General features: G+C 47.9%; 1 protein-coding gene across 1 annotated transcript in view; it reads right to left on the reverse strand.

The window, feature by feature from the left end:
• DDOST (dolichyl-diphosphooligosaccharide--protein glycosyltransferase non-catalytic subunit) overlaps positions 1 to 9,259 on the reverse strand; it is a 10,488-nt gene extending 1,229 nt beyond the window's left edge. The window contains exons 1-8 of the mRNA XM_049878157.1: positions 9,068 to 9,259; positions 8,770 to 8,880; positions 3,192 to 3,278; positions 2,267 to 2,370; positions 2,053 to 2,147; positions 1,688 to 1,781; positions 1,253 to 1,401; positions 277 to 424 (exon numbers count right to left, since the gene is read on the reverse strand). Coding sequence (XP_049734114.1) covers positions 277 to 424; positions 1,253 to 1,401; positions 1,688 to 1,781; positions 2,053 to 2,147; positions 2,267 to 2,370; positions 3,192 to 3,278; positions 8,770 to 8,880; positions 9,068 to 9,221 — 942 coding nt within the window. The 5' untranslated portion in view covers positions 9,222 to 9,259. The remainder of the gene's footprint in view (positions 1 to 276; positions 425 to 1,252; positions 1,402 to 1,687; positions 1,782 to 2,052; positions 2,148 to 2,266; positions 2,371 to 3,191; positions 3,279 to 8,769; positions 8,881 to 9,067) is intronic.
• Between the last annotated feature and the right edge of the window lie 3,600 nt (positions 9,260 to 12,859).

Below are 12,859 nucleotides of genomic sequence, written 5' to 3' on the forward strand. Positions count from 1 at the left end.
TCCCGTGAATCTGTCACCTGGTGGGAGAGCTAATAAGTGCAGCCCCTCCTGCCTCTGCTTCCCACAGTGAAAGGCATGCCTCTTCAAGAGAAGGTATCCTGTGAGGCTATCTGTTACTGCCAGGCTCTCTGCACCTAACCTGACTTTCTAAGACAGCAACTTGTTTATCTGTTTATACCCCTCAGGCCAACGCGGGAGTGTTCGATAATGCTTGTTGAATTAAGTGGAATCAACCTGGCCAAAACCTTGGGCCCTCCCCCTCCAAGAAGCTCTTACCACTAGGTCAGTGACAGTGTAGGCATTAGGAGGGGCTGTCTCGCCCACCCGATGGTGGGACACAGGCCCCACACGGAGGACACCCTCCTCCTTGAACACCCAGCGGGACAGGGCCTCAGCTAGCTCATAGTTGCCTGTCCGGGAATACCTGCAGAAGGGAAAACAGGAGAGGCTAGTGCACCGAAACCAACTTCTTCCCCAAACGGCACTAAGCTGAGCTCTGCCTGTGAGCCATCCGTGCCTAGGTACCTGTTACTGACTGAATTGTCTCCCCCAAAGATAGGTGCTATAAATTCTAACCTCTATGCCTGTGGTTAAAATCCCACTTGGGAATGGGTTGTCTTTGTTATGTTTATGAGACAGAACTAGCATAGGGTATCTTAAATCAATCTCTTTTGGGATATAAAAAAGATTAAACAAGCAAGCAAGAGATGCAAAGATGGGGCAAGAGAGATGCAAGACACGTGGAGATCTCCGAGGAACCAGGAAACAGCAGCTGAAGAGACAAGGACTCTCCCCCAGAGCTGACAGAGAAAGCCTTTCACTAGAGCTGGCGCCCTGAATTCAGACTTCTAATCTCCTAAACTGGGAAAAAATAAATTTGTTTGTTAAAGCTGCCCACTTGTCGTATTTCTGTTGTAGCAGCACTAGATAACTAAGACAGTACCGATAGTCAACGGGAACACGGAAAACATAAAAAAGTCAGGTGGGGTTGCTCTGGGAGTTACCTGCACAGAAATATACAATTTTCTAAAAGGAATGGTGGGGCGGGGGGGGGGGGGGTCTCTAGAAAAGCCATTACTACCATGAGAAATTTAGAGTGCCAACACCAGCAATATACCAACAAAGCCTTCAAATAATTCCAAAGGACTGAAGATACTGAGCCTCTGATGCTTTGGGCTAAGAGGCTCCTTCCCCCTCATCTATGACTCCCTATGTACTCAGACCACATGCCCCTGAACCTCCTGGAACCCACCTCCGGGAGCCAGGCGTGGCCTTCTGCACGGCTGAGTTGAAAAAGGCATCACTGAAGAAGTCCAGGGAACCGCTAAAGATGACCCGGGCGTTGTTCCTGGCTTGCAGCCCAGCAATCAGGAGGGTGTTCTTCCCCACCGCGTGGGGATACTGGGAACAAAAGAAGGCTGTCATCCAAGGAGTGTCGGTAAAGGAAAGGCAGCTGGGCCTCCAGGGCAATAGGACAGCAAGCTAGACCTAAACAACCCTCACTTAAGCCCCACCTGAGGAGAAAACCGGCAATCACCTCATTGCTCTGCCTACTCCCCATTGCGACCAACTTCTCATTTCACTGGGTAGGCAAAGTGGGCTTTCCTGCTCAGTTCTCACTTTCAAATAAAGCCCTTTGCTACTGGGTCCAAGAGCTGGAGGTCTCAAGGCTACCAAGGCCCCTCACCTGGGTGATGGGTTTATCCGGGAAGAAGGAATAAGAGGTGGAAGAGCCCGTCAGTATGTCCAGTACCAGAGGATTGTCAGGATCAGCCACCATCCTGCAGGTGGAAGAGAAAACAGCCTCACAGAGACCTCAAGAATGGAGCCCAAAGGATCTGGGATTCCCTAAGGGTCATTTCTTTCCAGGAATGAACCCTTCTTTCTTAACAGCCAAACACTTGGCTCTTCTCTTCTAACAATGGAGTCTGACTCAATGTCAAAACTGAATTTCATTCATATCCTCTGGGGACAAGAATGCCCCCATATAATCACGGTGACAAAAGAAGGTCTGTTCCCCAGGCTTCTGCTGGCCTCCCCTTGCTCACTCACCCAACGCCTCGGAAGAGGATGGGATTAAGAGGTGATTTCCCAACAATGGTCGGGGCCTTCAGCAGGTTCTCAGTGTCAGCCACAATGAGCGTATGCTGCAAAGGGCAGAGAGGAAGACGGGAAGTCAGGAAAAGGCTCCCCTGAGCCAGGGAGTCCCTTGGAGCTAAGCTGTACATGCCTAAAGCCAGGAAGGTGAAAGAGGAGGCCTGATTACCTGACCAAGGTCAGAGATGTCATAGTTGTGATGGTCAATGACTGCTGTCTTCTCCTCATCAAACTCGATCCCACACTCACTGCCCAGCTCTCGAAGAGGGTCACCTGCACAAACCCAAGAGATGCCTGGCTGAGCCCTTACTGATGGGCCCTGGGCCACACACGGTCACGTGTTATAGCCTCTTCAGGACTCTAACATTCAGTCCTAGAGCCCTGCAGCTTCCCCACCCAAACCCTGGGAAACAGCACAGTACCCTGCCTTCACAGGTCAGAATCTCCGCCGATAAAACAAGAACAAGCATCTGGCCCTCTCCTTCCACACATAATGACTTTGGTTCTGCTCAAAAGCTCCCTGTGAAGCAAAGTAATTACCTCAGGCAAACCTGACCAGATAAGCCTGGGCTTACAAAGTTTCTCTCTTCCTCATCATCTCCCCACCAAGAAAGCTATCCATTACAAGGAATGTGGTTTCTAAAAAAAATCTGTCAATACTGAAAAATACAAAACAAGATTGGTCAGGTGTTGTTAACTGTTGAGGCTAGGGGACTTGGGGGTTCTCTCTCTACTTTTGAACATCTTTGAAAATTTCCAGAATAGAAAACAAAACAAAAACCTATCAAATGAAAGCTTTGGGCTCCCTCTAATTAGCCTCCCCCTACTTGCCTTCTTTTTTGTAAGAAAAGAGCCTCCAAAAACAAACCCCAGGGTTCATAGCCCTTAAAAGGACCAGACTTTCACTGGCTCTGGCTACTGGAAAGCACAGGAGGGACTGGCTGGGACTGCAGTTCCCTCACTAACCCCTGGCCAAGGCCCGTCCAGCGAGTGCCAATATGAAGCCTCCATTTATAAAAGCTTCCATTTGTAAAGCTCTTCAAGCTCCCTGGAGAAATGATGGAAAGCACCAGAGCTTCCCAGGACAGACTTACCAATGTCTGAGCTGGCAGCTACTAGGACACTGCCTCCACCGTCAATAAAGGCACTGATGGTCTCCACATTGATGTTGCCCCCAAAATCTGAAAAAAGGCACACCAGACACAATGATCCTGTAGGAATCTCTCTGCTCCTCTGACAAAAGGGCAAAGGTGAGCTGCCAACCAGCCAGACTCAATCACAGAATAGCGCCCTCTGGAGGCCCAAACCAAGAGGGACATTTACCACACGTCCCCTGATAAAAGGCAATTTCCCATTTTCCCAGAGAAGATCCAAAAAGAACAGATCGAATTTATAAACATTTACAGGTATACATGAAATAGTCTAACATCTACTGATTATATTTGCCAAGTTAGTTATGTGTATTTAAAGTCACATATAAATATTAATTTAGAATTGTCACACTTTCCCACCCACATTTCATGAAACAATTTTATTCAAATCATCACCTACACCTCTGACATCAGTATCTTTGTCATCACTAGAGCCACTTCCTGGATCACCTGACAGTTTTTCAGAGCCCATCAACTTCGCTCCTGTCAAAGCTGCTTGAGAAAGAGCATTTTTGGATCTGTGGATGATGCTGTCACTTGATACTAGTACTTATTGGCTGAACGAATTCTTTTTCTTCTATTAATCCTACACCTGTCTATCCATGACACCCACAACAGCACCACTCAGTATACTACTTTGTGAAAATAATCACCAAAAAGGCTCATTACCCAAGAGACAGAAAGGGCCACATGAACTAGAGACTACATCATCCTGAGACCAGAAGAACTAGATGGTGCCCGGCCACAACCGATGACTGCCCTAACAGGGAACACAACAGAGAACCCTTGAGGGAGCAGGAGAATAGTGGGATGCAGACCCCAAATTCTCATAAAAAGACCAGACTTAATGGTCTGACTGAGACTAGAACAATCCCGGCGGTCATGGTCCCCAAACCTTCTGTTGGCCCAGGACAGGAACCATTTCCAAAGCCAACTCATCAGACATGGGTTGGACTGGGCAATGGTTTGGAGAGAGATGCTGATGAGGAGTGAGCTACTTGTATCAGGTGGACACTTTAGACTGTGTTGGCATCTCCTGTCTAGAGGGGAGATGGGAGGGTAGAGAGGGTTAGAAACCAGCAAAACGGTCACGAAAGGAAAGACTGGAAGGAGGAAGCGGGCTGACTCATTAGGGGGAGAGTAAATGGGAGTATGTAGTAAGGTGTATATAAGTTTATATGTGAGAGACTGACTTGATTTGTAAACTTTCACTTAAAACACAGTAAGTTATTTAAAAAAAAAAAAGGCTCATTAATTTCCAACGTTTATAATTGCAAGGTCATACCCTCTTGGGTCAATCAGTTTGGTCAGGTGACTGCCGCCAGCATCCAAAACTAGCACTGCATGGGGCTGTTTTAGGCTCAAGTCTTCCCCAAAATGCACCCTGATGTTCAACATAAAGTGCAGAGGGAGTGATCAGTAATTCAGGTATTCATTAAATGAGTAATTATGTGTTGTGTGTTGTGTGCTGAGAAGAAAAATAAAGTGGACAATGAAAGGGGGCAGCTATTACACAAAGGTTGGTCAGAGGTGACATCAGAGAAGGCATGAGAGTCAGCCAGGTAGTATGTGGCTAGAAGTATTCCAGACAGAGAGCAACAGGTGGCAAGTCCCCGGGGGGAGGGGAGGGTAAACATGGTCACCAGCAAAGGGGCCTGTGTGGCTCAACTGGAGAGGGTGAAGGGGCGAGGAGGCAAGTAGCAAGTGAGCCACAAGGGGGACAGTGCACGTGTGCCTTTGGAGGGCACGTGAAGCTTCAGCCATGGGAGCCACTGGAGGACTCTGAGCAAGAGAGTGACATGATCTAATTTATATTTTTACAGGATGACTCTGGCTGCCAGGCATAGGGGGTGAGGGTAGAAGCAGCGTGACTGATGGGTTAGAAGCTACTAGACCAAGGCAGCCCCAAGCACCCACCTGTCAGTGGAGGTCTGTGTGTTGCTAGGATGCTGAACAGGTTTCAGCGGAGTTTCCAGAATAAGACAGACTATGCAGAAAGGCCTGGCAACCTACTTCCGAAAATCAGCCAATGAAAAACTCTATGAATCACAACAGTCTTTTCCATAATTGATCACAGGGATGGCGCAGGACCGGGCAGCACTTCATGCCACTGTGCATGGGGTCGGCATGAGTCAGGGGCCGACTAGACGGCAACTAGCAACAACAGACCACGGCAGCAGCGGCAGAGGAGGGAAGAAGAGGTGGGATCCTACACATATACTGAAGGTAAAGCCGGCAGGACCTGCTGACGGATGTGCGGTGGGCGAGGAAGAAAGGCACTAAGGACGGCTCCATGGTTCTGGCCTGAGCAACTAAAGGATGAAAGTGCCATTTACTGAGACTAGACACAGAAGTCTGTCCATTCAACATCCATTATGTGGCTGGAAATGAGTCCATGACATGACTTTGTAAAGACGTGACCATGAGAATAGTCCTCTTTTCTGTGGAACAATTTTCAGGAAAAACAAAACAAAGCACCGGACCTTCAGCGATAGACAAAACATCTTGCATCTGGGAACACCACCTCTCGTGTGACATTTAAATCCACTTATCCACTCTCCTATAGGGAGGCTAGACAGAGCCTCTGAAAATTCAACAACGGCTTCTCAGTACAGTGCAATGGCTCCCAACTGGAGTGCTTTCTCCCCCAGGGGACGTTTGGCAATGTCTGGAGACATTTCTGGTTGTCACAACAGGGAAGTGAGCTGCTGGCTATTGGCATCTGATGACAAGAGGATAGGAGTGCTGCTAAACAGTCTACAGTGTATAGGACAGCCCCATAACGAAGAATTACGTGGCCCAAATGTCAAGAGTGCTGCTGTTGAGAAACTTTGATATCATTAAAGAATACAGGCTTTGAAATTAAAGACAGCCCATGTCCCCATCTAAAAACCAGGGACCCGGTTTCTGCCTGGTGCAGAAGACGTGCTAATGATACCATCCCCTGTAGCCATTGCACCATGTGACTCGGGAGCCTCCTGAGAGGGCAAGGAGCCCACTGACCCTTGGAGAGGGAAACCAGGCTAGCCCCTCCACTGAGAGGGCTAAAGGCAGTCACAGTACCACAGAAGGGTCCCACCCTGAACCCCGTCAGCACACAGAAGCCTTCTGGAATCCCAGAAGTGCCAAGAGAGGATTTCCTGGGCAGCATTTCCCAAAGCCTGGGGCCCACTCTGCTGTGGCCACAAAAGACAACATTAGTGATGCAGGGAACGGGGCTTTAAATAACACTGAGTTCCAGAGAGTTATTTCCTTTCCAATTATTTTTCAAGCTTTCCCCATCAAATGGAACGTCTTAGTTTGGTATTAGTCCTTAACACTTCTCTAATACGTGGAAGCTTATTTAAGAGGAAGCCTCCTCAGGCTCAAAAGCCTTCAGCAGGCAACAGCATCTACCTAGAATTTAACAACGCTATTTTGTTTTTATTCTGTTTCTATAGTTAAATTCTACTTTCAATAAGTGATACTGGCTTTTCATTTCCAGTGTTGATACTGGGTTCGTTATTGATTTCCTTTTAAAATAAGCTTATTTTAGTGTAAAAAAAAAAAAAGGTCAATTTGTAAAACAAAATTACATAATTATTAGCACAAATGATGTGGTATATGGCAAAAGTCGCGGAAAAAAACCCACTGCCGTCGAGTCGATTCCGACTCATACCGACCCTATAGGACAGAGTAGAACTCCTCCATAGAGTTTCTAAAGAGCGCCTGGCGGATTTGAACTGCCGATCTCTTGGTTAGCAGCCGCAGCACTTAACCACTACGCCACCAGGGTTTCCAAAAGTCGCGAAGGAGGTATGAGAATGATGATCATTTGGGAAACTGTTTTCAGCTCTCCGATATTTCTCCCCATCAACAACCACCTCTCAGCCTTCTCCCATCTGAACCACCCACAGCCTTTCCTCCTCAGTGACACACCACAACCATCTCTGTAAGCACAGCCTGAACAGTTCCTCAACCTCACCTTGCACATCCTGACAAAGGGTTTGGTGGCTCATTAAATGTTTGTTTTTATTTCCTCAAAGACAGACTGCAAGAACTCCTCAAGGGCAGGCTCCCTGTCCACAATATCTCCCCAGTCCACTGTTCAGTACCTATTTCAGAGTTCCAAACAGCAGAAATGTAGCAGACACCAGTTAATCTGCTGAAGACTCCACCCCCTGCCCAGTAATTTGAAGATTTTAATTTGCACAGTCTGGGATCACATCCACCCCACTACACTTGCCTCCAAAAAGCCAATTCCAAGGGCACATGTTGCGGGCAGTGAGGAGCAATACGTGCTAAGTAACCTAGGGAAAAATGCCTCAGGGAGTTGGCTGAGCATAACCGCAGGAGAACTACTGAAAGTCTGAAAGTAACGGAGCTGCCAATGAAGCGACAGACTGACTTCCTGAGTTTCATTAACTGAAAGGAGAGATGATGGTCTGTTTTACCCCAGACAAGGACAGCTTAGGTCCTCTGGAAGATAAATTGAAGCAAATAAGGAAATGAGTGACTAGAATGCTCACAAAAAAAGGCAAAAGAGGAGCATTCAGAGAACTGGGGAGATTTAGTCCGGAGAAGAAATGTCTGAACAAACTATGATTCTGTGAAGGCTAAGACTCTTAAGGAGCCTTGGTGAGGCAATGGTTAAATGCTTGGCTGCTAACCACAAGGGTGGTGGTTTGAACCCACCCAGCAGCTCTGCAAGAGAAAGACCTGGCAATCTGCTCCCATAAAGATGATAACCTAGATAAGCCTATGGGGCAGTTCTACTGTGACATGGGGTCGCTGTGATTGGAAATCGACTTGACAGCAGCCAACATGACTCTAAGCAAGATAAGCATTAGACTTATTCTCTAAGGCCCCAGAGAACGTAAGAAACCCTTACGCATGCCTGCCAAAAAGAAAAGTAGGAGATAAATTTCAGTTTAATGTAAGAAAGAACTTCTTAACAAAGCTGTCCAGTGGTGGAGTGAATTGCCTCATAAAATAGTAAGCTTTCTGTCAAAGGAATTCTGAAGTATAAATTGGATAATCTGGTGAAAATACCTGTTACGGTCAACGACTATTTACTGAAGACTTACTAACTGCCCGTGCTATGCTAGCCGTCCAGTCTCAGATGGGGGATTGGCCTAGATAATTGCTAAAGTTCTTCTTCTGCCTGAGACTGAATCTGTCTGAATTCTTAAGATCAACGGCCACAAAGCCTCTTTACAGCTAAATGCATTAATAGCCTGCCATTTCCTGTCTCCACACAGACAAACACAACTAGGGAGCTCTCCATCTTTCTATCAGGTCTTTTACAGAGAAAACCCTCATCTCAGTAAGGCAGCAGCAGCAGCGCTGGGTTCCATGGTTTGTAGAAACACTTGACCCCACAATCCTCAGCTGGGCCTTCTGGGTCCTCTTCTTTGGCAGCTGTAGCCCTCAGGGCTGGCGATCCATCCAGGGACCCAGAACACGTCCAAGAACCAACAGAAAGCGATTGATCAGTCCGGGGTTTCGAATCCCCGTTCTGGGAGGGGCGTGCAGCCCTTACCTTCCACCGAGGGAGAAAAAATGATGAGATTGTCGTAGAGGAACTCCCCGTACTTAATGAGGGAAAGGCTGGGGTCATCAGCTGTCTTGAACGTGAGTTCAAAGCCTCGGTCTGCAGAAAAAAAAAAAAAAAAACAGGGTCAGGCAGACGAAACACACAGGAAAGCCTGGCTGCAGAGGCCAGACCTGGTGGCCCGCTCGTGGAAATCGAATGGGAAGGACGACGACTGATGCCCTCGAGCTCGGGCGCCTTTCCACCCCCGGACCCTTACCGCCGACCCCTCAGACCACGCTCTCACTTTTCAGGCTCCCGAAGAAAAGTGAATGCGTCTCCCGCAGGTTGAGATTGTCCAGCAGCACTAAAGTGCGGGGACCGCTGGCGCAGACCGGGCCAAGCAAGGGCAGCAACAGCCACAAGAGAGACCAAGCGCGGGCCGCGCTGCCGGCCTCCATCTTCCTCTTCCTTCCAGCACCTGGGCACCGGAAGCACCCCGTCCACGGCTGTCCAATAGCGGCTCGCAGCAGTAACGTCCCACCGGAAGTGACGGAAAAACGCCAGGGCCGTGCGACCCGAGTTCCCGCTTTGGAGTTAATGAATGGGGAGCCCCGCCGGATGTTCACAGGTCGGAGGCGGATTCTCTGAACTCTATTGGCAGAAGGGGATTTTGGCTCCGCCTCCCCAAAAGAAAAGGCGCAATCCTAGAGAGACAGCTCTACAGCCGTGGCCAATCAACACGGCCGGGCACGCTTTGGCTCCGCCCAGCCGAATAACCTCTCCTGGTCCCGAACCACCTTCCTGCAGGAATTTGTGGTGGGGTCCGCTTCTTAAACTGGCCCTGGCCTGCACGCTCTTGTCTGTCGCGTTCCGGACGGGGTCTGGGATGCTGTCGGCGGCCACCCCGGACCATTTCCTAGGTCCTCATTGGTGGGAGGCCAGGGCAGACTCAGGACTGGGAACTTGAGTTCCCAGGGAAAAGAGGCTGGACAAGTAAGATCCAGGACAGGAGCATTTTGAATCTCTTGCCGCTCACGGGCCCAGGTGCCAAGCACGGTCCTGTCTTGCCAGCCTGGTGGCCCACGCTGGAGGCACCACGGACGGGCGGTGGACTGGCCTAGCAATTAAAAAGTTCTAGCAACAACAGTTTTGGAATCAGAGCTAGGTTCAACATCCACTAGCACGGCTATCTGGACATTTCTATTCTCTCCAGGCCAGTGTCCTCGGCTGAAAGTAGGGACAATAGCGAGGTCCAGCGCCCCTACTTACTTGTGTGCCTTTGGGACAGCCACTCCTCTCCTTTCTGGACTTTTGGGCGGGCAAAAGGGGGTTTTGAAGCTCTTAGCCCCAGGGCCAGGCTGAGCATTCCCTCAGTATGCTGGATTGACACTGAGGCCACCCGGCTCACCTCAGACCTGGCTCAGTCCCACCATGTGTCAAAGTAAAAGTGCCACAGGCAGCACCAGGTTTTCAACTGATCTGAGTCCCAACCACAATCTTACAGCGAATGATGAAAGAACTGTAAGAAAAGGCAGTTCTCTTCTGACCTTTTACACTTGTCCCCCAAGAATAAGGGGCGAAAATCAAAACCGTCCAAGCATCCCCTTAACTGATACTGCTTCCTCTCCACCCCTACTAGTTCAATCCCAAGTGAGGCCTCTCACCCCAAATTCCTATACAGCCACCCAGTTCTCTCTCCCTCTGCACAGATCAATTCACCTCAACCTCAGACCCAATGATGCCAACCTGTTGCCTAGGAGCCTGGCATACAAAGCTCAGGGGACCCAAAGGCTCTTCACACTCAGGTTGCCACCTCAACTCACTTTGCAGCCTTATCCTCCTCTCAGTCCCTGCTCAGGGCTTCCATGGAGCAGGCATTCTCCAGCCTTTAACATACCCCGAGCTTCCCCACCACTTGGCTTTTGCTCATGCAGCTCCTACCAGCCAAACCCTCCCCACACTCAAGCCTCCCAGGATCCTCCCCATCCTTTGTAGCAGGCCCACCCAGTGCTGCTCCCTTCAGAAGGGCACTTTCTATTCCCCTAGAGACTTAACCTACCAAAACCCGTTGCCATAGAGTTGATTCCAACTCATAGCAACCCTATAAGGACACAGTAGAACTGCCCCCATAGGGTTTCCAAGGAGCAGCTCGTGGACTCGAACTGCCATCCTCTTGGTTAGCAGCCAAGCTCTTAACCACTACGCTAAAGTCTTGACCTGTTGTTGTTAGGTGCTGTTGTGTTGCTTCCGACTCACAGCAACCCTGTGTAGCACGGAATGAAACACTGCCTAGTCCTGCGCCATCGTCGCAATTGTTATGTTTGAGCCCATCTCCTTGAGGGTCTTGCCGTTTTACGCTGACCCCGTACTTTACCAAGCATGATGGCCTTCTCCAGGGACTGATCCATCCTGACAACATGTCCAAAGTATGTTGGACGCAGTCTTGCTATCCTTGCTTCTAAGGAACATTCTGGTTGTACTTCTTCCAAGATAGATTTGTTCATTCTTTTGGCAGTCCATGGCATATCCGATATTCTCCTCCAACACCACAATTCAAAGGGGTCAATTCTTCTTCTTCGGTCTTATTCATTGTACAGCTTTTGCATGCATATGATGCAAATGAAAATACCATGGCTTGTGACTGGCGCAACTTAGTCTTCAAGGTGACATCTTTGCTTTTCAACACTTTAAAGAGGTCCTTTGCAGATTTGCCCAGTGCAATGCATCTTTTGATTTCTTGACTGCTGCTTCCATGGCTGTTGATTGTGGATCCAAGTAAAATGAAATCCTTGACAACTTCAATCTTTTCTCCATTTACCATGACGTTGCTTACTAGTCCAGTTGTGAGGATTTTTGTTTTATGTTGTGCAATCCATACTGAAAGCTGTGGTCTTTGATCTTCATTAGTAAGTGCTTCAAGTCCTCTTCACTTCAGCAAGCAAGGCTGTGTCATCTGCATAATGCAGGTTGTTAATGAGTCTTCCTCCAACCCTGATGCCCTATTCTTCTTCATATAGTCCAGGTTCTCAAATTATTTGCTCAGCAAACAGATTGAATAGGTATGGTGAAAGGATACAACCCCAATGCACACCTTTCCTGACTTTAAACCACGCAGTATCCCCTTGTTCTGTCCAAACAACTGCCTCTTGATCTATGTACAGGTTCCTCATGAGCACAATTAAGTGTTCTAGAATTCCCCTTCTTTGCAATGTTATCCATAATTTGTTATGATCCACATAGTCAAATGTCTTTGCATAGTCAATAAAACACAGGTAAACATCCTTCTGGTGTTCTGTGCTTCCAGCCAGGATCCATCTGGCATCAGCAACGATACCCCTAGATCCACACCCTCTTCTGAATCTGGTCTGAATTTCTGGCAGTTCCCTGTCAATATAATGCTGCAGCCACTTTTAAATGATCTTCAGCAAAACTTTGCTTGTTGTGATATTAATGATATTATTCGATAATTTCCTCATTTGGTTGGATCACCTTTCTTGGGAACAGTCATAAATATGGATCTCTTCCAGTCACTTGCCCAAGTAGCTGTCTTCCAAATTTCTTGGCATAGACGAGTGAGTAATTCCAGTGCTGCATCTGTTTGTTGAAACATGTCAATTGATATTCCGTCAATTCCTGAAGCCTTGTTTTTCACCAATGCCTTAAGAGCAGCTTAGGCTTCTTCCTTCAGTGCCATTGGTTCTTGATCATATACTACCTCTTGAAATGGCTAAACGTCCACCATTTCTTTTTGATAAAATGACTCTCTGTATTCCTTCCATCTTCTTTTGACACTTTCTGCATTGTTTAATACTTTCCCCATAGAATGCCTCACTATTGCAACTCGAGGCTTGAATTTTTTCTTCAGTTCTTTCAGCTTGAGAAAAGCCGAGCGTGTTCTTCTCTTTTGGTTTTCTATCTCCAGCTCTTTGTACATGTCATTGTAATACTTTGTCTTCTCAAGCTTCCCTTTAAAATCTTTTGTTCAGTTGTTTTACTTCATCATTTCTTCCTTTAGCTTTAGCTGCTCAACATTCAACAGCAAATTTCAGAGTCTCTTCTGACATCCATTTTGGTCTTTTCTTTCCTGTCTTTTTAA

The sequence above is a fragment of the Elephas maximus genome, chromosome 3, assembly GCF_024166365.1.
Source record: "Elephas maximus indicus isolate mEleMax1 chromosome 3, mEleMax1 primary haplotype, whole genome shotgun sequence".
Lineage (NCBI taxonomy): Eukaryota > Metazoa > Chordata > Mammalia > Proboscidea > Elephantidae > Elephas > Elephas maximus.